Source organism: Mastacembelus armatus, chromosome 21, assembly GCF_900324485.2.
Source record: "Mastacembelus armatus chromosome 21, fMasArm1.2, whole genome shotgun sequence".
Classification (NCBI taxonomy): domain Eukaryota; kingdom Metazoa; phylum Chordata; class Actinopteri; order Synbranchiformes; family Mastacembelidae; genus Mastacembelus; species Mastacembelus armatus.
In genome coordinates this window covers 17,154,288-17,177,614 of record NC_046653.1, presented here as the reverse complement: position 1 = coordinate 17,177,614, position 23,327 = coordinate 17,154,288, and the positions used below count along the sequence as shown (strand labels likewise).

The 23,327-nt window shown below is 40.4% G+C and overlaps 3 protein-coding genes across 3 annotated transcripts in view; 2 read left to right on the top strand and 1 right to left on the bottom strand.

Annotated features, from left to right (window-relative positions):
* rpgra (retinitis pigmentosa GTPase regulator a) overlaps positions 1-8,452 on the top strand; it is a 9,954-nt gene extending 1,502 nt beyond the window's left edge. The window contains exons 7-14 of the mRNA XM_026294848.1: positions 115-273; positions 723-878; positions 1,369-1,493; positions 1,762-1,965; positions 2,460-2,952; positions 3,090-3,181; positions 4,776-7,558; positions 7,676-8,452. Of these exons, the coding sequence (XP_026150633.1) occupies positions 115-273; positions 723-878; positions 1,369-1,493; positions 1,762-1,965; positions 2,460-2,952; positions 3,090-3,181; positions 4,776-7,558; positions 7,676-8,177 (4,514 nt within the window). The 3' untranslated portion in view covers positions 8,178-8,452. The remainder of the gene's footprint in view (positions 1-114; positions 274-722; positions 879-1,368; positions 1,494-1,761; positions 1,966-2,459; positions 2,953-3,089; positions 3,182-4,775; positions 7,559-7,675) is intronic.
* otc (ornithine transcarbamylase) overlaps positions 1-21,712 on the bottom strand; it is a 27,631-nt gene extending 5,919 nt beyond the window's left edge. Inside the window, exon 1 of the mRNA XM_026294847.2 lies at positions 21,577-21,712. The gene's annotated coding sequence lies outside the window, so the exon portion shown is untranslated. The remainder of the gene's footprint in view (positions 1-21,576) is intronic.
* Positions 10,265-23,327, top strand: srpx (sushi-repeat containing protein X-linked). Its single transcript, XM_026294844.1, has 10 exons — positions 10,265-10,385; positions 15,533-15,589; positions 17,582-17,770; positions 18,096-18,272; positions 19,141-19,267; positions 19,415-19,536; positions 19,925-20,104; positions 20,816-20,949; positions 22,347-22,468; positions 22,582-23,327. Exons 1-10 carry the CDS (start codon positions 10,325-10,327, stop codon positions 22,763-22,765), a joined length of 1,353 nt encoding a protein of 450 aa, XP_026150629.1. The 5' UTR covers positions 10,265-10,324; the 3' UTR covers positions 22,766-23,327.

Below are 23,327 nucleotides of genomic sequence, written 5' to 3'. Positions count from 1 at the left end.
AGTCCAATTAACACATCACAGACTGTTGCTAGGTCTGAGTGTCCATGCAGTCAACTTGCAGACACCAATAATGTCATTTATTGTGGTGAGAATATTGTGTTGGCTTTGTTGTAGTGGATGGAGATCTCTACACATTTGGCGAGAGTGCGAATGGAAGACTTGGTCTCCAGGTGGAGCAGCTGGCCAATCACAGAGTCCCCCAGCGAGTGCAAGGCATGCTAGGTCGTGTTACCCAGGTGTCTTGTGGCGGGGAGCACACTGTAGCAGTCACAGGCAGGTTAACAAAAGACGCATCACTAGAAGAGATTGATAAAAAGCTTCTTTGTTTCACTTTTCTGACTTAAATATAGAAAGTAGAAATAAAAATATTTCACCTCCCAGTCTGTTAGGAAGTAACCATATTTTCATATCTTAAATAGAAGTAGTGATACCAGTGTGGAAATACTCCATTAAAACAAAAGTCCTGCATTTCAAGTTGAATTTACTTAAAAGTACATTATTAGCAAAATGTATTTAAAATTAACTCACCACGAGTTAATTTTTAATGAGACTTTTAGGAATCAGTAATAGACATAGATAATGCACCATGAAAAACATTAATCAATAAATGAACTCAGGCAACTTGATAAATAAAGTGGAGTAAAAAAAATGCAGTACTTCCCTCTGAAATGTAATGAAGTACAAATGTAACTACTGTTACTGTGTCTCTGTTTGTGTGCCAGAGGAGAATGTGTACACGTTTGGCAGGGGGCAGTACGGTCAGCTGGGCCATGGAACATTTCTGTTTGAAGTTGATTTGCCAAAGCCACTAAAGCACTTTTCTAACAGCAGCATCAGACAAATCGCCTGTGGAGAGAACCACACTGCTGTTATAACAAGTAAACTTTTTCTTCTTTTACGATCACTATAGTCATTATGAGGTAGTAGCAAACTACTAAACATACTAAAAATCATGGAAGAAATGTGTCCTTTCCTAATAATAATGGATTTTATGGACTGGGCTACTGATTTGGTCAGAGCTGTTTATCTTGTAGGTTTTGGAGCTTAAATACACAGATCCCTGGTGTGTTTGCCTTCCACAATATCTGTAAATTATGTTTGGTTTATCAGTAATCTATAGAATGTGTCAAAATAGTGAAAATGTTAAATTAGTGTTAGTGCTAATTTTCTCATTATATAAATGTGAGAAAAACAGCATATCCTTCCATTCAAGAAACTACAATAACTATAACATCTTTTTGTTAATTCATTTCCAGTCAGTCACCAGTCAGTTCAGTTAATCTACAGTTACATGATGATTACACCTGGATAATGTAGGATTAATAACAACTTTAAAACCAGCTTCAATGTATTTTCCCTCCTCCATAGACAATGGGCTGCTCTACACATTTGGTGATGGCCGTCATGGAAAACTGGGGTTAGCAGAGGAGGACTTCTTCAACCAGTTTAGTCCAACACTTTGTGCACGTTTTCTCAAGTACAGAGTTCAGTTAGTAAGTGAATGTGATGAAAGAGTTTAGGATGGAAGCGCATGTTTTATCCCTAGCTCCCCCTATGTGCATGTCAGATGTCCTTTAGCAAAACATTTTTCCTACAAATTTCAGCTTAAAAGTTGTAGAAATGCAGTCTGCCTACTAATTAGCATATTGTCTGTGTGTGAAAAGAAATGAGTATAAATGTACAGCTGAGCGGATTAGAGGAAACACAGTACACAATAACAAAATACACTAAGTCCTTGTGTTTTCTTTTTCTTACATTTAGGTTTCCTGTGGTGGTAACCACATGCTTGTACTGGCTGCACCCAGACCACCAGAGAGCCAAGAGGTAGTGCCAGAGAAGAGTTTCATCAGTGAAAACTTGCTGGAGTCAAATTACAAAGAAATTCACCTCATAGACACTTTGACTGATCCTACTCCACTACTTCCACTGTCGGCCCTCTCTGCTCGCATCCGGCATAGAGAAAAAGTGAGAACCTATATCTTGCTACGTGTTTTCTGAGCATATCCAGGTTTAAAACTAAATAGTCACTAACCATTATTAGATGTGCATATATTGTAAATAAGTTGAGGAAATCTGCAGGTCATGAAAAGTCTTAAAACTGTCAATTCACTTTCTTCCTACAAGGCTTAAAGTGGCAATAAAAACCCTATCTTATGGAATTTACAACTACATCCATTTCATGCCATTTATCCATGCCCAGGTCACGTTAATTAGGCATTAAAAAGACTTACATTTAATGGGGTGAATGCTGGAGAAACTTTGAAAAAGGTTATTATCTCAACTTCAGATAATTGTAATAATTGTCTAACTCCAGCAGGGAACAGTGTTGCACCAACATGTATGTCTGCTGTAGTGTCAGTGTCTGACTGGTTGGGGGAGCTCCACAGATGTGGTTTAAAACTGTAACTCAGTTTTTGTGTTGTCCCCCCCTCTTCCCCCCTCTCCCCTCTGTCTTTCAGGAAAGCTCTGTGGAGCTGTTTGGGGAGATGTTTCACAACCTCCCACGTCTAAATTCTGAATTCCTCAATACCTCCTGGCAAACCTCTAGAAATATAAACCCCAAAACACTTTCAAAAGACTTTACTACCCCTTCTTCATCTCCCAAAACTCAGTCTGTCATAACACACAGCCCACCCCTTTCCCCTAGATCTCTGCCCATATCCCCTCAGAGTCGAGTGTTTTCCTCTATATCATCAAGGCCATATTTTAAATTGTCAAATGCTACCTCTTCTAAGTCTAAACCCAAAATGTTGCCTTCTTCCATATTGTCGGCTAAGTCTGTAAGTAAACCCAACCCAAACAAGACTACAAAAAGTAGAGTACACAGAGTGACAGTTGCTAAAAAGGACTTAAATGACAAACTGTCATCTCCTCAACCACCTAAAGAACACTGTAGCCCCACCAGACCCCCAGCTCACGTTTCCAGGGAAGAGCCTGCATCACCACAACCAGGTATTTTTCTGTCTAGCTTTTAACAATTTATAGGAGTGTCTGCTATAGCCAGTGCTGAGAGGTTTAGCATGCAAATCCATGAGAATATAGAGATAAATGTTTACAGCAGTTTAACCAAATCTTGTCTGTTCTTTCAGAGGATGAAATGGTTCGGAGACAAATAATCATTGACGATATGACAGAGAAAGGAGCTGACTTGAACATTTTGCCAAACATGAAGAGAGAAAAGGTAATTTTTGGGTTGACTTTGTTAGAGTAGAGGAATATGCTACAGTATATTGCAAGTCAAGGATCATTTTCCCTTCTGGGCTTCTTGGTCATGGTCCAGATTATGTGGACTCCAGCGCAGCTAGAAACAACATTAAAGTCTGACTTTTCCAGAAAAAGTGCATAGCTCAGCATACACACTGTATATGTGTCTTTGGAGAAATTTCCATCTTTGTATAAGACAGAGGTGAAGTATAAAATTGTATTTGCTGTTTTGGTTTCTTAGTTGTTCACAGTCATTTGTTTATCCTCCTCACAAGATATTTGTATTGCATCTGCTAATAAACAAGCCTAGAGCCTAGACTCCAGGCTCAGAGTTCCAAACACACACACACACACACACACACACACACACACACACACACACACACACACACATACACATACACATACACATACACATACACATACACACACAAACACACACACACACAAACACAGTGCTTTGAAAAAGTTGGCAGGAAACTTGCCTCATCTCATTAATATTTCCACAGCTAGGGATCAAGCTGTGAAGGAGTCTCCTACGTCGTTATGTGTCATAATGCAACATGTGGTGCTCAGTAACCCTTTCCTGTCCTGGCTGTAATGTTAAATAGACTTATGACTCTGTATGCATTTGCGTGCAGTCGTGGAGGACATATTCACATATTCAGAGCCTTTACTTAGTACTGTACTATAATATTACTGGTTGCAAAATCCCAATTAACTAAAAGTGCATTGGGTCAAGCAGACCTCATTCTGGAAATCAAGTTAGTATTACCATAAAACTTAAAATCAATCAACTCCACTCCTCCCAGCCCTCCTCCTCTCTCTAGGTACAAATGATTATTCTAAAAATGCCTTCTTAGTTACTGACTTTGCATTTGAATGTATTATGGAGCCAAAAGGCTGCTGCAGTGATTCAGTTTACTGACCCCAATTAACCATTGACTGATTCTTTTAAGTGCAGACAGAAAGACTACAGATTCCTCTGTTTTCACCACCATCACTATGGCTTTTTTTTTTAATCTTCCACCCACACCTGTATTTAAACCTGATAACAAGTTGGAAGATTGTTGGTGACTGATTTGTTATATTTGCCCATACATATGGCCTATAATAATCTTGGTATCACCAAAAAAAAAATTATTCACCAAAAATTACCCACACTACAAAAAATGAAACAAAACAAAACCATCACTCATCCTCACATCCACGTGCCTACAGGCAATTAACCTACCCAACCACATTTTTGGAATGTGGGAGGAAGCCGGAGTACCTGGAGAAAACCCACGCTGACATGGGAAAATATGAAAACTCCATACAGACCTTCTTGCTAGTGGCACCAGTGCTAACCACTGCATCACTGTCCTACTGAAACATATCTCAAAATAAAGTTTTATTCTCTTAATATACTGTAAGATGAAATTTGGCACTAAAACACATAAAACACTAAATGCCAGCGTTACATAAAGCTGCAGGTCTGCTGTGGTGCTTGTAAAACCATGCAACCTTTTTCTGTCTTGTTTTATTGTTACAGCTCACTAAATCCCTATTTCCTCTGTGATTTATTGCAGGAAAAGAAAAAGGGCCAAGCTCTTAGAAGTAATACAAAAGAAGCCAAACAACTCCAATCCATATTGAAGACAGACCAAAATTCCCACAAGGCCTTGCCTACAGAGCTCCTGAAGGGCTATGTCTCCCTGAAGAAAGAAGTGTCTTCACTGAAGAGCACAGAGAAAAAACCCAATGTCACATCCAAAAGAAAAGAGAACACGACCAAGCAGTCCAAGAAAATCAAAACTCAAGAGGACAAACATGAGCAAAACGAGTTATTCCTTCTTGAGTCACCAAAACACAATAGCAGAAAACAATCGGACTTAAGCCCAAAAATTCCACAGTCTGTCCGGAAGACACTGAATGAAGCACAGCAGGGACTGACTGAAGTGCAGGAAAATGCCAGGAAAAATAGAAATTTGACAGGAGAGCTAAATCAAGAGGACATGAAAGATAGTTCTCTTGAGAAAAACATAATAGGCCCCCCGAAGAAAGAGACAACATCACTTTTGGGCAAGACATCGCCTGTTATTAAGCTTACAAAAGGAAATGAAATAACTAGCAGTGGAAGTTCCACGCATGTGGAAAATGCAGCAAAAGAAAATGCACAAATCGAAAGTAAAACAACTGATGTAAAAGCAAGTAAAGTTGAGGCGCAACAGAAAATGCAGCAAACCAAATCAACTCCAACAAAACACTGGCAAAAGGTTAAATCTACACCAAGAAAAGGTCAAAGCAAAACACTGAATGTGAAATCACCACCAGTGACGAAAGAAACCACTGCTGTCACTACGCCTGTTCAGGCTGAAATTAAGAAATCCCTGGAAGTGAAATCGATACCTATGAAAGTCAAAGAGAAGCCACAACATGACAAATCCACACCAGCCAAAGAGCAAAATGCTCCAGATAAAAGTGTAAGAGAAGGAAAGGATGCTGAAAATGAGTTGAACTTTGCAAAGAACACAGATGAAACAATGAAAGGCAAATCTGCATTTAGGGAGAAGTTACATGGTGCATACAGTGCTAAAGTAAAGGACCAAAACAAAGTAAAGGAATCTAAATTGAAGAGAAAAACAAAACAAGGGGGAGAAGATGGACAGGAAGTCAAAAATAAAGGTGAAGGTAACACAGACAAAAATAAAATGAAGGCCAAGGCGAGGAGCAAGCAGAATGAGGCATTGAGCCCACAGTTATCACAGCAGGATACACCTACTCTGTGCCTCAGTGCTTCACAGATCCCAGAGAGGACAGAAGTAGTTTCCATCAGTCGTGACAAATCCATACAGGACTCTGAACCTGTTGAATCAAAGGATGAGAGTCTTATTGAGGAAAAATCAAGGTGGAGGGAAATCCTCACCAACACAGCATCTCTTCTTCCTGCTGCTGGGATAGCTGGTGCAGCAATGCAGGTCCTTAGTGAGGCAGTTACAAGTGTGAAGGGTCAGTCGGACAGTGACACGACTGCCTCTACACCGCCCAAAACGCCAAGTCGTGCGAAGCAATTCACAAAGCAAAGTGCAGTTTTACAGAGTTCTTTCTCCACAACAGTGTCGCGTTCGTCTTCAGCAGAACCACCAAATCTACAAGAAGAATGCACAAAGAAGGATCCACGGGTCAGTGTCCTATCAGAGACTGAAAATGCAGTTCAAGAAGAGGAAAGTAACAACATCACACATTATCAGACAGTAGAGGAGGTGGTGCAGAGTGACATGTCCAAGTGGACTGAGCCTGAAGACCTTCCACAAACTGAGACCAGTTACAGTGGCACAGACGGGGAAGCTGACCAGCATAAAGAAGAGGAGACTGAAGACGAGGAAACCTCCAAGGTCTCTAACGAAGATGTGGAGGAAGAGTATGAGAATAACGAGGGAGAAGAAACAGAAACTGAAAATGAGGAAAAGAAGGAAAACGAAGTAGAGAGTAGAAGCGATGTGGAAGACGATGAGGAGGACGAGGGAAGTGAAACAGAGGATGAAAATGAGAGTGCTTCTGAAGAGGGTGAGGAAGATCAAGATAATGAAGCTGAGGAGAAAACAGTCTCCAGCAGTGAGGAAGAGGATGAAGGAAGTGAGAATAGTCTTTCTGCAGAGGCAGAAGGGGAGGAAGATGAGAGCGAAGAAAGCAATAAGGAAACAGGTGAATCAGAGAGTGACTCAGCAGCAGTCGAGGAGGAGGGGGAAAGTGAAGAGTCCAATGAAAAAGAAAGTACAGAGGAAGAGGATGAACGTGAGTTAAGTGAGGATGAGGAAGATGAAGAAGATTCTGGAAGTGCAGTTGGCAGCAAGAGTGAAGAGTCTGAAGAAGAGGAGGAGGATGGAGAGGGAAATGACACCACAGAGTCTGAGTCTAAAAAAAGCGAAGAGGAGGAAGAAGAACATTTCACTGAAAGTGAGGATGAGGAGAAAGAGTCAGAGGATGAAGAAACAAATGAGAGTGAAGGGGAGGAAGCGAGTGAAGAGAAGGAGGATGAAGCAAGCGTTGATTATGATGAGGAAGAAGAGGAAGACAATGAGACTGGTCAAGAGGAAGAAGAGCAAAGTGAAGTAAGTGATGAAGAAAATGACGAGGAGGGCGAGGAGGAGGAAGACGGTGAGGAGGAAGAGGAGGAAGAAGAAGAGGTTGGAGAGGAAGAAGAAGGCGAAGAGGAAGAAAATGAAGTTGAGGAGGAGCAAGAAATTACAAGAAAAGAGAAGAGTATGGAGGCCAATAAAAAGGCCAAGGTGGAGACTGAGGAGGAAGGGGAAGAGGAGGAGGAGGAGGAGGAAGGGAATGAGGAAGAAGAGGAGGAAGAGGAGGAGGACGAAGAAAGAAATGAAACATATATTAAACCAAAAACACAAACAAGTCTCAAAAATCAGAGAGAAGAAAGACGTAAACAGGAACAAACTAAAAGAAAGAAAGGCTATGATTCTGAAGAAAGTGAAGATGACAGTGAGGAAGAGGCTAACAATGAGGGGGAAGAATTAGGGGAGGAGGAAGAAGATGAAGCAGAGGAAGAAGAAGAGGAAGAAGTGCATGAGGAAAAAGGAAAGACTGCAAAAGTCAAACATAAACACATGGCTGAAGATGAACAGGAGAGTCAGGAGGAGGAAGATTATAGAGAACAAGACAGAAATACAAAAGAGGAAGAGGGGGAAGAAGGCGAGGAAGAGGAGGAAGAAGGTGAGGAAGAGGAGGAAGAAGGTGAGGAAGAGGAGGAGGAAGACGAAGAGATGGAGGAAGAAAAAGTCAAATCAACAAAAACAAAAAAAGAGGACACACAGAAGTTGCCTCTGAAACCTGCTCCTCCAAGCAGAAAACAGAAACAGGCCAAAGAAACGCCCAAACCAGCACCGAGGACGAGGCAGAGAGCTGCAGGGGAGAAGAAACAAGATCAGCAGTTCTGGAACAATGTATTGCCACAGTACCTGGACCTGCAATAAACCTGTGCTTCAGACTCGACCAGAGCATCATCGAAATAAAGGTTATTTTTCTTACAGTCAGCAAAACGCAACAATCCACGACTCACTATGTTACGGCTTCCTGGCCTCATCTGTGCCACTCATCCCTAAACCCATTCATATCAGGCAGTACATACATTACTGTAAATTCACTGGGTTAGGTCTTTTAATGGCATTCGTTGACAGAAAGAAACGTGTCACCAATTTTATCCTTAAAAATTATTCAAATGTTTGACGCACTTGATTCCACAATGTTAATGACCATTTTGTATCCTTATTGTATTCTATCATCTAATGTTTTCTTTACGTTTCGTGTTCTGTTCATAATGTTCTCAAATCTGTTTGTATTCCTTAAATGTTCAGATATTGTTAAATTATTATCTACGGTTAAGATGGTTATTCACCTTTGAGATCAAAAAGGAAGTGATGATTTTGCACATTTTGCACCAAAATCAGATGCTATTCCTGCAGTAATTACTTTCTGTATAATGCACTGCAAGCCTGATAGCATGGAGTGTTAAAAGCTTCAAAATGTACACATGAGAACAGCAACCATGTGTAGGTCTCTAAACAACAGTAAAAACAAAACCCAGAGACAGCCTTAACCCCAAATCACTGAGTAACACCACATCAAAGTGTCTTTCGGAGCCAGGTGAGAGAAGAGTCAGGGAACCTGTTCTTCACTTGACCTGATAGGGATATTTCAGCTTATGAACCCACATGTAATTACAGCTCAGGAGATCCTCTCACAGCCACTTCAATGAACACCTTCCTTTCCTGTCAACTCCTTCATGTGTGGACTCGCCCCCTCAGCCACACTGCACGCTATAACCCAAGCTCATAGTTGTGGAGGAGACAAATAAACACTGATTAGCCTTTCAACAGCTCTGCACTTTCACTCGACTTCCCCGCTGTGTGTTTGTGTGTGGCTCTTATGAAACAGAATAATAAAAAACCCTCTTCTAAACATCAAGCCAGAATGGATCTGTTTTGCCAAAACTATGCTACGGAATCAGCGTGACCCCAACATGTCTTCTTCTACTAAAAGAGACAAAAATAAACACTTTCAGTATCATATGGTTAGCATAACACTGTTAATCAGAAAAGTGTTGCTAGGAAACAACTTAGATCCAACTTCCTCTAAGATGTCCACATCAATAGCAAACACTGAAATGGGGAGTAAAGTTGTACCAGTGTTTGAAACTCAGAAATCTTTTGCTATAGATATAGCTATTAGTCCAAACAAACATATAGAGATAGTTCAGATGAAACTAAAGTTAAATATGTATGGTGTTCAGCAGACATTTTGATTTGAAAGGGAGAACATGAAATAAATGGGAGCATAAAACATATTTAAAGTCAGACACTCTTGAATTAACTTTATGTAGATGTGAAATAACCAAACTTTCAGGTCTTGTGTGTCTGTCAGTTTGTTTTGGAGTAATTTGGCATTGTAAAATTAAGTAATAGAAGCACAAACACCTGCATTACCACTTTACAGTGAGGCCTTGTCGTAAAGTTGAAATCCAGTTGTAAGCACACCACAATATATTAATATATATCATCTTATGAGGTGTATTTATTTATTTATTTATTTCAACATTTGTGCTTAATCAATAAAATATGTACACAGAGAGCAAGAGTCACAGCTGTGGGGGCCCACAGGGTATATTGTTGCCCCAGAGCCTCATAAATTGTTAATCCACCCCTGTTCATATGGTGCTGGGAGCTCAATATGTCACATTTCTTAGTATTTTGTAAGATGAGATGAAATATACTTGTCTCAAAGTTATGCTTAAGTACAGTACCTCAGTTAATGTATTTACTTTTCCTCACTGATGTCAGGGACTTTCATGACTAATCCAAATGCCTTTTTGATTGATTCTGTTAATTTATAGCAGTTTCAAGCCATATGGTGATAATCGAGAACATGTCACAGTTTACGCACAGGGGTTGGCACGGTCCTGACTGTCTAATTCGCCTCATACCGGTAGCCAGGCCTGGCTGTTTTAGGAGAATCCTCCCTTGTTTCTGGAGCAAGAGGCGGGTCTTTGGAAAGCAGGAATGCGCTGGAAGTTTTCCTTCAAGCTCCCTTCACATGTTGAAGAGCGTCCGTTTCTTTTCTCAATATGGACATGTGGCCGCTGGTGCTCCTGTTTGTCCAGCTCTGCTTCTGCGCCGGATATGAAGGTAAGGACCGACGAAGGGCTTCATTCACCACTGCGACATTATCAATCCTACTGGGATCAGATTGATTGATGAAGTACTCCAACAGCTGATCCAGTGTGAGGGGGGAAAAAGTATGGGGGCATCACTGTTTGATTTAGACTGAAAGGATTTGCGCTGTGGAGAAGATTTTTGCTTGACTTTTGCGCATTTGTGTTTACGTGGAGGGGGTAGAAAGCGGGGGGAGTGCAGTGTGCATCTGGGGGACGTTTCTCTGCACAGAGCTCAGTCCGTGGCGCTAATGAAAGCCCTGCAGCCTCAGTGCACTGGAAGTTTAATTTTCACTTTTCTTTGCCTCCTAACAGCAACATATTCATCAGCCCTTTGAATTAAACTTCTGCAAGGAGCTTCCCATTTTATTACTGTGGGTCTGGCTCCATGTATCTGCTCTACTTAATTAAAGGACCATTCTCTGTCCCGGTGTCGAGTAAACAGAGAATGGCTCTTTCACACACTCAGTTGCAACAATTATAAGATGAGTCTATTAACTAATGATTGACTTATTGCTAATCTGCTGCTGTTTTGATTATCGATTAACCATTTAGATCATTTGTCTCTAATAAAACTCCCAGATGTTCTCTGGTTCTGGGAGCATGTGCTTTTATTATCTTGAGTACTTTTGAGTACTAGGTTTGTGACTGCTGGACAATAAAAGGAACTGTATCATGAAAAAATGACATTGATTGGAAAAATAATCGTTAGGATAATCATGATGATAATGAATAATGAAAACAATGGAACTGGAATATATTATCCAACATAAGAAAGCACACAGGCTGTTTGGAGAGGTTGAATTGGACAGTCGCCTGCAGGAAGGAGTTGAAATGACTTCAAAGCTCAAGTATGGATGAAGCAGTATTGTGTGTGTGTGTGTGTGTGTGTGTGTGGGTGGGTGTGCAGTGGCAATGTGCCTGCAGATGGTTTGAGAGTGGCTCACCAATGCTGTGTGATCATACAGGCTGAAACATGAACAGGAGATTTACAGTGAGTCAGGTCTTTGCTCTGTCCCTCTATGTGTGTATGTATGTGTGTGTGTGTGTGTGTGTGTGTGTGTGTGTGTGTGTGTGTGTGTGGCTAGTGTGAGGTTTATACCATGGGAGTGTGGACATTTTTGGAAAGCGAGGATATTTTGGCTGATCATCACTTTCTGTCATACCTTCAAAGGGCTGCTTGAGGGTTAGGACTTGGTTTAGAGGTTAGAGTTAGAGTGAGGTTCAGGTTAGGGCTAAGGAATGCATTATGTCAATGAGTGTCCTCAGAAAGAGCGTTTTACGTGTGCGTGTGTTTATGAGGAGTTTATTTTACAGGGCTGTGCTTGTGTTAGTTCTGGGAGTCCGTTAGCTTTTTATCGGTCATGCACGCCTCAGATTGGGTGGCAGTGCACTAGTGTGGAATGTTTGAATGCTTGAGATGTTGTTCTACTGTACTCTTTTAGATTTGCTTTTAAAGGTAACCTCTTCTTACAGTTAAACAAATCTACAGTAACTATCCTTAAAAGCCTGACCATATTTTCCATGACGATACGTGTTCTGATGTGGGTCAGGGGCAGAAAGATCCTCCACACACAGGCAGTGATTTGGGACAATACCAGAGAGCATCATCACTGCAGAAGTAAACAACACGTCTTGGTTAGGTAAATTCAGAAAAACTACACAGACATGCTCAAGGAATTATTCTAAGTTATTGTTAATTAATGAATAGCTAAGAAGTATTTTCTGTGCTGAACTTAGCAAATGAGGTCATGTGCTCATGTCCATTCCTCTAGTGTAATAACAGCCCATAATGGTAACCTCATGGTGCAGGAGTAAAGGTTTGTTCCTCTGGGTCAGAGATTATCGATATGTTTAGGGAAGCAGGAGCTGATGTGTGGGTAACTGACCGACAAAGAAATGACATCCCATTTTGTTTTCTGCTCTCTTCTGCTCTGTACGTCTGTACCTACATGGAATGAGCTTCCATATAATGACAGTTTGTATTACAGACACAGAGAAAAGCTCACTGGAATATCCAGCTCTGTAATTTAAGCTCCCTGAGGTTTGTCAGGAAGAGGAGTTTTCGTGCCGCCTGCACTACTGACATTTTGACATCTTTTCTCCTTTGAACTCCTTTGAAGTAGGCGAGTTGAACAGGAAGACGATGCTGGCCGCTGATCTCACCTCATCATGTTAAAAGATTGATTAGATGCGAGTGAAGATAAGTCTCAGATAGGATCTTCATGGCTCGGACTTGTTTAAATCTGGAATGCTCTCATCAATGAATACTAATCAAGTCCAGTCAATTTAACCTAACTGCAAAGTTGCAGTGCAAACATATTTCAGACCTGCAGCTCTAGTTAAACCTGCACCTCTTAAAGGCAAGAAAACTAACAGCAGCTGCCGTTTAGACACAGACACTGAGATTTGGATTTAGAAGAAGTTTGCATGAAGAAGTAGATACGCAATAATTCATTTATCCATTTCAATGTAACTTGTCATTCAGAGCATGTCCCATTTTTCATAATGCAGCCTACAACACGTGCATGTCGATCTCTCTGTTTTAGTCCTACAGGTTTGTATCATTGGCCTTTCAGAGGAAATATGACATCAAAGAAGATCGTTTCTTCTATTAGAGCACATTTTCTGCTTAATATTTACTTTGGAGAGGGAAGAAAAAGTTTGAATAAAAAAACATTAATAATGCAGAGGCAGAAAAAAATAATTAAATATACATCACAAGACAACAATAAGCATTGACTGCAACAATCCTTCCCTTGTGTCTTAAGTTCTGCTTTGTGTGTTATTGTTTAAATATCAATGTATATTGGCTTCAGATGTCTGAACATTTACTCTAGTGCCTGAAACAACCAAGTGATAAATGTTTATCAAAGGAATAAATTGATTTTTTTTTTTCTGTTTGAATATTTAACATCTGCTGGAGGCTGGAGTGATAGAACGATGTGCTGTTCTATGGCTGACTTTAGTCTATTTAAGAGCTTTGTAATGGAGTTTCGGGCCCTTCTTTTCATTGCTGGAGAGATATGGATTACATGTCAGGGCTGAGATTTATGTATATTGTACCTGTGGATAGTGGCTGTGGTGAGTTTAAGATAAATGGTTGATAGTGGAGGGGTTTTTCTTGGCACGGAAAGAGCCATATATTTACAGTAATATCTGACAGTGTTGTGGACGTTAGGTTTATCTGGTAGCTGGAGCATTGAAAAGTAAAACTTAAAACACACATGCACGCATTAACAAAGAGAACAGCAGCTTTACATAAACAAAGAAGCTGCTGCTGTAACAATCATTGCCTGAAGGTGATGCTAGTGTTAAATACTGCAGCAGCTTTTCCTTTCTGTGGCTGTAGGAGGCGACAACATTTGCAGATTTAACCCGCATCATTTGCTTCTAGAGATTTTCTGTTAATAACCAAACAGTTCCCCAGCCTACTAATTATGAATGAGTTAGTTCGTTTAGTAAGTATAAATTGTAATTTCATATCTGGTTCCCACGGTAACAATTAATCTGGTTTAATTCACAATGAAGACTTGTGATAATAAAAATGGTCCACTGGGATCATTTGTGGGAAAATTTTTGATGAATATTCATTGTTGACGCTAACTGCACTGACAAAGACATTACATTTCCTGTGACTACTGCACAATAAAAGCCAGTTTATTTTGGAAAAAGGTCAAATCGTCCGGTTGACACAAAAAACAATAATCAGGTCTTTCGATTTATTTTTTCGGTCATTTTCAAATGAAACCTGTGGAAAAAATTTATTTTCTGATTGCAGATTTTCAAATTAAAACACATTTTATATTAGAGTGCTGGGCAGACAAAACTGACATTTTACTTTTTTTTTTATTAAAAAAAAAAAAAAGATTAGTATTCATCACTGGGGTTATTTATAACTCGCAGCCCTAAATACAGTAAAATGCTGGTGGAAATGGAAAACAACAGTGAAACAAGTAGCCTCCCTTTGCTATGATGTAAATTGTTTTATGCTGATTGTAAGTTGTTTCAGAAGAGATCTTTTTTTCAGATATGTGCTCTAACTGATATTCACTTTGAATGAGAGCTGTAATTAGTTTTCCATATCTCTCTGCCTACCTCTCTCCTCCATTAAGAAACAGACACAAAGGTTTTCCCATTAGACAGCTAAATCTGACTCAGAGTGTGTGGGTTTGCTCTGAACAATCCATGGTGTGTGATCTGACTGCTGAAACCTCAAGGCCTGTTGTGCGGATATGTGTGTGTGTGTGTGTGTGTGTGTGCGCATATTTATTAGCTGACTTGTGGCATTCTGGTCCAGACAGCTTTTATTAAACTGACAGATATGCGGTGATGAGAATGGGCAATGGGATGAGAGATGTGCTCACGGTATCAAGTTGACCAACATGTGGCTAATATAGGAGGTTGAACACTCCTCCCTTGTGGATCCTGAACAGAAGACACATTCACACCAGGGTTCACAACATCGCAGGGCCAAGGTTGAACACCCCTCCCCCTTACTTTAACCCATTCCTCATCTATATCCTCTTTCCTGATCTGCTCCCCTACCAATTTTTCCTGTTTTCTAAAATAATCTTCCTTGTTCATCACAATTCCCCACACATTTGTCTTTTATCAGAGCCACTCAGATGTGTCCTCCACCAGAAAAATTCCAGGTCTTCATGAGTGGTGCTGTTTTGTGGTCTGAATATCTTGTGCACAGTCTGAGTAGTATGTTCACTGTTAAAGCTGAATCATGCCTGTCTATGGTAAGTACGATCTGCGGGAGGTGTTTTGGAACAAAAAGTTTCAAAGTAGTTACACTCCTTTCATTTGTACCAAACACAGTATGGGGCCGTAGAGTGAATCTTTGGATTAAACAGATTCATTTTTCCAAACCTGCTGGAAAAAGATGATCTTTTGAGGTTTATGATTTCTGCATGTGTCTTGCTCAAAAGATCCAGGTCACCCCCAGACTGGGATTCAGATGAAAAGTTAAGCACTATTTTGAAGGCTGTTCTTGATCCTCGCTGTAGAAAGGCCCACATGTCAGCCTGGGACAGCACTTTCAAATATTGCCTAACATGTTGGATTGAGTTCACATCCTGTTAGTTGCTTTTTCTTCTTTTCTTTTATTCCCAGGGTCAGGACAGTATGTCTATGGCGACGATGAGGACTGGTATTCTCGTAGATATAAAGGTGACTACATGTTTGACACTGCTAAACCACACATACATACACACCATACATGCCTTCTGAATGGTAGCTCAGATTTCGTTTTAGTCATGATGTCTTCAGGAATTGTTTTGCAAAACAACAGCTCTCTGAGAGTTATCTCAGAGAGAGTTATCTCAAGTTTCTCTGGTCAAACAAAAGTTTCAGACATCAGAAATCAAAGCAAAGCCACACACAGTTTTTTGGGTTTGATCTCATGCACCTAAATTACATTTGACTGGATTAATTTATAAATATGCTGCCCAAGCTGAAGAAGGGATGAATTTTTATATGGAACAGGATTAAAATTAGAAAACTGTAGTTTTTATTTCACTCTGTATTTAAAGAGCCATAATTTCACAGCAAGTAGTTCAGCCAATTTTGTAAACTGACACAATTACGTCAAAGTAGCTTGCAACTTTAAATTTGGGGTCAGTTAGACATGGAACATTATGGTCTGAGCCAAACTCTCTTCTTGTGTAAAAGCTCAAATGTACTGTATTATTTTCTCTTACTCAGTGGCTCTGGTGACTTTGCCAGTACACAGAGAGAGAGAGAGAGAGAGAGAGAGTTTGGGGTGGGGGGCTTACTGTGATGAATACTTATATTTATTCCAGTTACAAATTAAGCTAGGCTGGTGTGTATTCTTCAACTGTGTCCACTTCTGTGAGTGTGTGTGTGGAGGGTCCACAGGGCTGGGAGTTTGTCCTGAGCCAGCACGAAATAAACTGCACATTTAGATTTCCATGTATTAGAATATGAACCTTGTGGCCCCTCAAATTTGGCAGCAAACAAGGAATTCTTGCGTAAGTGTTGTAGAGATGGGCAACAGTATGGGACAAGACAAGTGGAAAGCAAATGTACTTGTCTTAAAAAAATAGTTTAACATTTTAGGAAATGTTCTTTTTTCTAGCATTATTTGATTATGTGCTGGAATATTTTTTGACTGGGACTAATATGTTCTTGGAGTCTCAGTTGGTTGCCTGTTTATCCTGTTTTGTTTCTTAGTTAAACTAACCAGCTGCTGGCTATAGACCTAAGAGTGGAATTAATACACGTGTTTCACAAACAGTTCATATGCAAAGCTTTAAATTGCACATGAAACAAACAAACAAACTGAACTGCTGAAAATGTTTTATCGATAAACACAAAATAACATTAATTAATAAAATATTCATTATCTGACAGTTACTGTGGCCCTTGCTCCAATGTAGAAACAAAAACTAGATATAAATATTAGATGATTCTTCTGCAGTGGTTACATGGCACATGGTAACTAAAATATTTAATTTAATTAATTAAGGCTGTTGTTTGTCTCTATGTGGCCCTGTGATGGACTGGTGACCTGTCCAGGGTGTACCCCTGCCTTTCACCCAAAGAGAGCTGGGACAGGCTCCAGCAGATCCCTGTGACCCTAAATAGGAATAAGCTGGAATAGATAATAGTTGGATGGATGGAAAACTGTTCTCACAAAATTGAGATTTCTGTCAGTCTACTCAGCATCATGTTTTAGAGAGATGATAATGAATTCAGGGATAGTTTAATAAATGTAACAGAGTTCAAATTAGCAGTGTGGTAAGCAGCAATAAAGATGCACAGATTAATGTCTGTGTGAAGATTCTCTCACCTTGTCACACACTAACACATATTCTCAAGTGCTCTCTACACACAATTATCTGGCTTTCCCTCAAGTGAGACACTGTTGGGTTATGGAAGATTGAAGATAAGGTAATGAGAAATCCACTGAATCTGTCTGAACTCAGATGATGAGCGGATTTTCATATTTTCATTCCTACAATATAAAAAAGTCTTTCTAACCTTTTATAGTCTACAGGTAAGAGCTCATTAAGTTTATACAGAGTACTGATATAAACTTTTCATTTTTTGCATTGAGTTGAAGGCTGTGCTATCAAAACACATAATTGCCTTCATGCAGTAGAGAAAAGGTCAGTTCAGTTGTCTTTCTTTCATTTTTAGGGACACCATGGTGCGCGCCCATTAAGGTGAAACATGGTGACGCGAGATGTCGCACACCCAGAGGAGAGCAGTACAAGAACGTCATGGGCACTCGCTGTAAAATCCACTGTAAGCAGGGATATGAGGCCCAGAACACAGAGGTGGTGTGCATGGCCAGCAAACACTGGTCCTCCAACTACGCCTGCCGAGGTGAGAACTAACAGCTGCTTTAACAACTGCACACCAAAAGGAGTATCAGTGACTTTATTTATTAGATACCAAGGCTTACACGCAGGCAGGAACAGAAATTTGAAAAGAAAACTACCACCAGTGTGACTATTACAGCGACTATTATGACTTCTATAGAATCACACAATTAAATGTTGACCAGTCAAATGATAAATAACAGTTTAAAGGCAGCCAACACTGTGTGGTTGATATTTGAATTGAATTAAAAAGCCAGTGTATATCAGAACTAAATAAAACAGAGGAAACCATTTCTTAACCTGTCAACACTGAGATGTTTCTCTGACAGAGATCCGCTGTCCTAAGCTGAACATGCCTGTTAACGGCGGCTACAAGTGTTCGGATGGCTCCTACTTCAACTCCCGCTGTGAGTTCTTCTGCTCCCCTGGATACAGTCTGAAAGGCCAGAAGACGGCAACCTGCCAGCACAACAAGGAGTGGAGCGGCGCAGTCCCCACCTGTGTTGGTAAGACTGGATTAGGCCAGACCACTTGTAATACTTCACGTCAACCTGTCTCTCTTTAACTGCTGTCAGTCATATTTGATTTCTGACTGATGGCATTTTAATTTTATTATGTTGAACTTTGATTAATTATCGTGTGTAGATTTGGTGTTAGATCAACAATTCTCAGCAACATGCTGGAGGGCACCTCAGGCAGCCTCTGTCATCTCACCACCACCTTTCCATAGGGAATATTTTCATGCAGTGACACTTAATTATAAAATAAAACACACCTCTTAAGTATGAGAAGCCAGTGATGGCTTAATGAAGACGCTTTCTCTGCCGAAGCCGTCTGTGGTTCTGACAGGTGCTACAGGTTCTTGTGACACCTCTAAAACTGGAGGTCTGATCTGAGCGTGTAATAAGCTTCAACACATTGTTTCTATCAGCTCTATGGAGTCATAAATGTAATATTATGGTAGAATTTTAAATTGTAATCCCTTGTTACTGAAAAAAATAAGTCTCCTGATTGTAATGCATCACTGCCTAACGCTGCTTGTTAGACATGACATTTTCTCTGCATATCAATACAAGAACAAGCCATTTCCATCTCTTCTAGTCATATCAACTGTTGTTTTAGCCAGCTAGGTATGAACTATGTGAGCAATAACTAGCTGTCTTAGCTGTCTGAGTGGTAAATGTGCTTTCATTATCATTACAAGCTGTATATTCTGTGTGAAAAAGCTTCACAGGCACAGCAGGAAGTTAGTAAAGTGCCATATTTTTTTCGTCTGCGGCCTTTGCAGTAACATGTACATTTAAACGTGGACCATGTGATGTCCCTTAGAGATTTGTTATCTGATTCACTGAAATTCCATCTGTCTCCTTGTAGATATTGATCCGCCTAAAATCAAGTGTCCTAATGTGAAGGATAAATGGGCAGAACCAGGGAAGCTGACAGCAAGGGTGACCTGGGATTCACCAGAGGGTGTCGACACCGCAGATGGCATCCTTACAGAGTCTGTCCCATTTCAGCCACCCTTCAAGATTTTCTCCCATTTTTCTTTAATGCACTCAGTTTGTTTTAGTTCTGCTTTGTTTTATTAAATTCCACACTGAACAGGGAGATCACAGTTAAAGATTAAAACCGAGGCTGTCTTTTGCAGCGTTATCCTGAAAGGGAAACCTTCAAAATCAGACTTCCCAGAGGGGCTTCATAAAATGTCCTACACTGTGTTCGACCGCGCTGGGAACAAAGGATCCTGCCGCTTCAATGTCAGAGTTCGAGGTGAGCTTCCAAAAGAGACAGAAGCTGTTTGATAACCTGTTCAGGGCAGAGCTAACTTTGTATTTTAAGGGGTTATTTCTAAAGAATCTCCTGGAAAACACCAAGTATTGTATTATGAGAAAACCAGGCAGTGTTAAATTTCTAATTTTATCATATTAGATAACTGCTCATTAAAAATACTCTATGTATTTTTTAGTCAGCGCACATAAGGTCAGCTCAACATGCAGAAATGTGGTAATTATCAACAGCCAAGAGTAAAAATCACAATAGCTTTCCAATAATTAATTCCAAGTTATGTAGTTCTTTGCAATAACCTGCTCTTCCTGTTTCATTAGCTTTAGGGTCCATGTTTCTTCACATTGTGTGTCTCACATGCTTCTCTGTGCAGTGCGCCGTTGCAGCCCACTGTTTGCCCCAGACAACGGTTATATGAAGTGCGACAGTGACAAAGACAACTACGGTGCCAACTGTGAATTCTCCTGCACTGGCGGCTATGAGCTGCAGGGCAGCGCTGCCAGAGTGTGTCAGCATGGACTCACCTGGTCTGGCGCAGACACAACCTGTGCACGTACGTAGCCTACTGCATGCTGACACAATAACTTCCCACTTTTATACATTCCAAGCATTTGAATCAGTAATGACATGGATTTTTTTTTTTTGTCCATCTAGTGTTGGCAGACTGGGGCCTATGTTTTATTAAATTGAGCAGTAAAAATGGTGCGTAGCCTGTGATAATTTGGGCTACCTTTTAAATACCATAATTTGGTTTAGGCTTTTGGAAATTTGCTCCTATACCTAGTAATCAGCCACAGAACGTAAGTAGTATACAAAGAGAAAACCTGTCTGCCATCAAAACTTAAGAAATTAATCTGCTTGGTGTCACTCAAATCTTTACATGCAACACCTTGTGCTACAGATAAACAGAACAATCTCACAAAAACCTGGTGTACGTTTAACCATTGGTTTCAGTAGGGGCTCAGTAAAAAGCTCAGTAGGGGAGAAAGTAGCCCCCTGTGCTATGCATTGATCAGAGAAATCAGTCCTGGACACTCTATTGAATGTTTCTATGTGTGAGACATGAAGTGGAGGGAAAGACAGTGCTGGACCTTGTGCAGTCAGTTCACTGTTGCATAAGTTTCTTGTTTGATTTCATCTGCTGAACAGCCAAAAGGAATCAAAATATGCAGCATCTCACCATAATCCTGTGCTGAATTAAGTCTTGTGCCCTGTGTGTCATATCTTGTCATATCACTTAATTGTACATTCAATGTCATCACAGCCATGAACATTAACGTGGGAGTGCGGACGGCTGCTGCTCTGCTAGACCAGTTCTATGAGAAGCGACGGCTCCTCATTATCTCGGCTCCAACGGCTGCCAATCATAATTACCGCTTCCAGATGACTAACTTACAGGTGAGGCACGACTCACCAAGGGACCATGAGTTATATGTGGGGTGACTGAGATGGAGCGAAGACGTCATTGCTGCAGTGAACCTTTCTAATGCGGCTCACTACGGGGCCCACAGTGTGTTTGGTTTTCTTGCTTATCTGCCAAAATGGGACAGAACAGTGAGACAAATAACCATGAGACGGGCTGCCCTGATGAACACAAAATGTCAAGCCAATGAATCAGTGATACTGACATTGGCTCTGATAAGGCTAGTTTGGGGTTGGATGTTTTTCTGGCTCATCAGAAACTATCAAGTCAGAGCTGTCTTTAAATGCCAGATCTTCCAAAGTGACTGGTTTCGAAGCTGAAAACACAACACAGTTAGTTTGTGAACAACCTGAATGATGGCTGCTGAAACTTTTTGATTGTTCAGCTTTTGGAAACGCTTTGGATGTGGAGTAACTCAGCTAATTTAAATATAGAAAGTACATATATATCCATACAATGTGTATATGCATATATATATATATATATATATATACATACATACATACAACTGTATAAAGTTAAAATGAACAATCAAGTTGTCACAAAAGCAAACAATCAGGAGTAGATGTAGAGAACAGTTTAGTAGAAGTAAACAGACTTACATAAAGTCCAAGCAACCAAAGCCAGGCTGGGATGACGAGATGTGAAGTCATAAAACATGTCGAGGTCCTAAGCCAGCAGCCAGATACTCCAAAAAGTGCAGGGGGACAAACAAAAGCTCCAAATCCAAAGCAAGAAATGTCCAAAAATACAAGCAAAATCCCAAACAGGTCACGCACAAAGGGAGAAAAGAAATAGGCAAATATGGCTGGAACTCTGATTATAAAAGCATGATAAACAAACTGGCCAGGAGCATGTGGAAAACACCTAGTATATACAGGAAAAGGGAGGAAAAGGAGGAATGAAAGGGAAAGTCTAGAGACATCTGGTGGCTGGAGGGGGAATAACAAGAGAAGAGTCAAAGCACAAGGCTGAGACAAGCATTATTAGATAAGGGAGTGAGTCGGGTCTTTGAGTACAAAGTCAAAACGAAGCCAAAACATTGACAATTTCAGGACACCTATCCATTATCTATACCCACTTATTCCTAACCAAGGTCACAGGGATCTTCTGCAGCCTATCCCAGCTCTTTGGGTGAAAGACTGTAACAATATACACTCGTATATAATTTTTGGTGTCATTTAATAGCAGTAAAGGGGAAGCACTGCAGTAATTTCAGTGCTTTTTAAGACTTTTCACAATCTAGTTACCTGTGTATCAAACTCTTAAGTTTTAAAAAATGTGCTCAGTTTTTCCTTCCTGCAGAGGAATCAATAACAAAGCTATAAAAGTTATGGATCACTGTCTCTTTCTTTGTCCCTTGTGGGAACAGCATGCTCAGTGTGGACTGGACCTGAGACATGTGACAGTAATTGAGGTGGTTGGGATTTACCCAACACAGGTTGGTCGAATTCGACACAGACTGCTCCCCCCAGGACTGGCTCTGCAGCTGAGGTATATATACATATATATATATATATATATATATATACACACACACAGACACAGTCATAATGTGTGTTTTTGGCTCTCCATGACTGCTTATTGAGCTGATGTGTGTTTTCTAGGTTACTGCTTCAAATCCCACAGCGGTCTTTCCAAATGGTGCTGGTAGACAAGCAAGGAATGGACAAGCAACGCTACCCATTCCCAATCACAGCGGCCGAATTGTTCACCACCATTGACACGTTCCCCATCCGCAAGGATGAGATGGTGCTACAGCAGGAGGCGGGTCAGACCTGTCAGTCCTGAAAACACCCTAACCATTCAGTGCACTTCTGTGGGCTGTCGGCCATCTCTGATCCTTTTCCTTCTCAGTCCCAGCAGACAGGACCAATCAGGCCTTCTGTTTCTGTCAAACATGTAACACACTCCTACCTGAACTCATTCAGCCCTGTATCCAATTGAGACAGGGCTAAAAGTGTGTGTGTGTGCGTGTGTGTGTGTGTGTGTGTGTGTGTGTGTGTGTGCCATCAAAGGTTTGTTTGTCAGTCCTGGTGCTGATCTGGCGCAAATAGATTTATTAAAAGAGGTTACTAAATGGAATGGGTCATATAGTACATTACAATCATATTGATTCCTGTGTCTCGTCTCTCTATAACTATATGTTTTATTATTAATATCAAAGCTGAAATGTGTTTTACTATTTTGTACAAAAAAATCTTTACTGTATGGACTGGAAAACTTTTTGCCTGTCTGATATTTATGTCTCACTTTTCTAATAATAATATACTTTGACACTCCTGTGTTATGTACAGTGCTTCTGCACATCTGCATCTGAATTTCAAAGACACTGATTAAATGATTAAATATG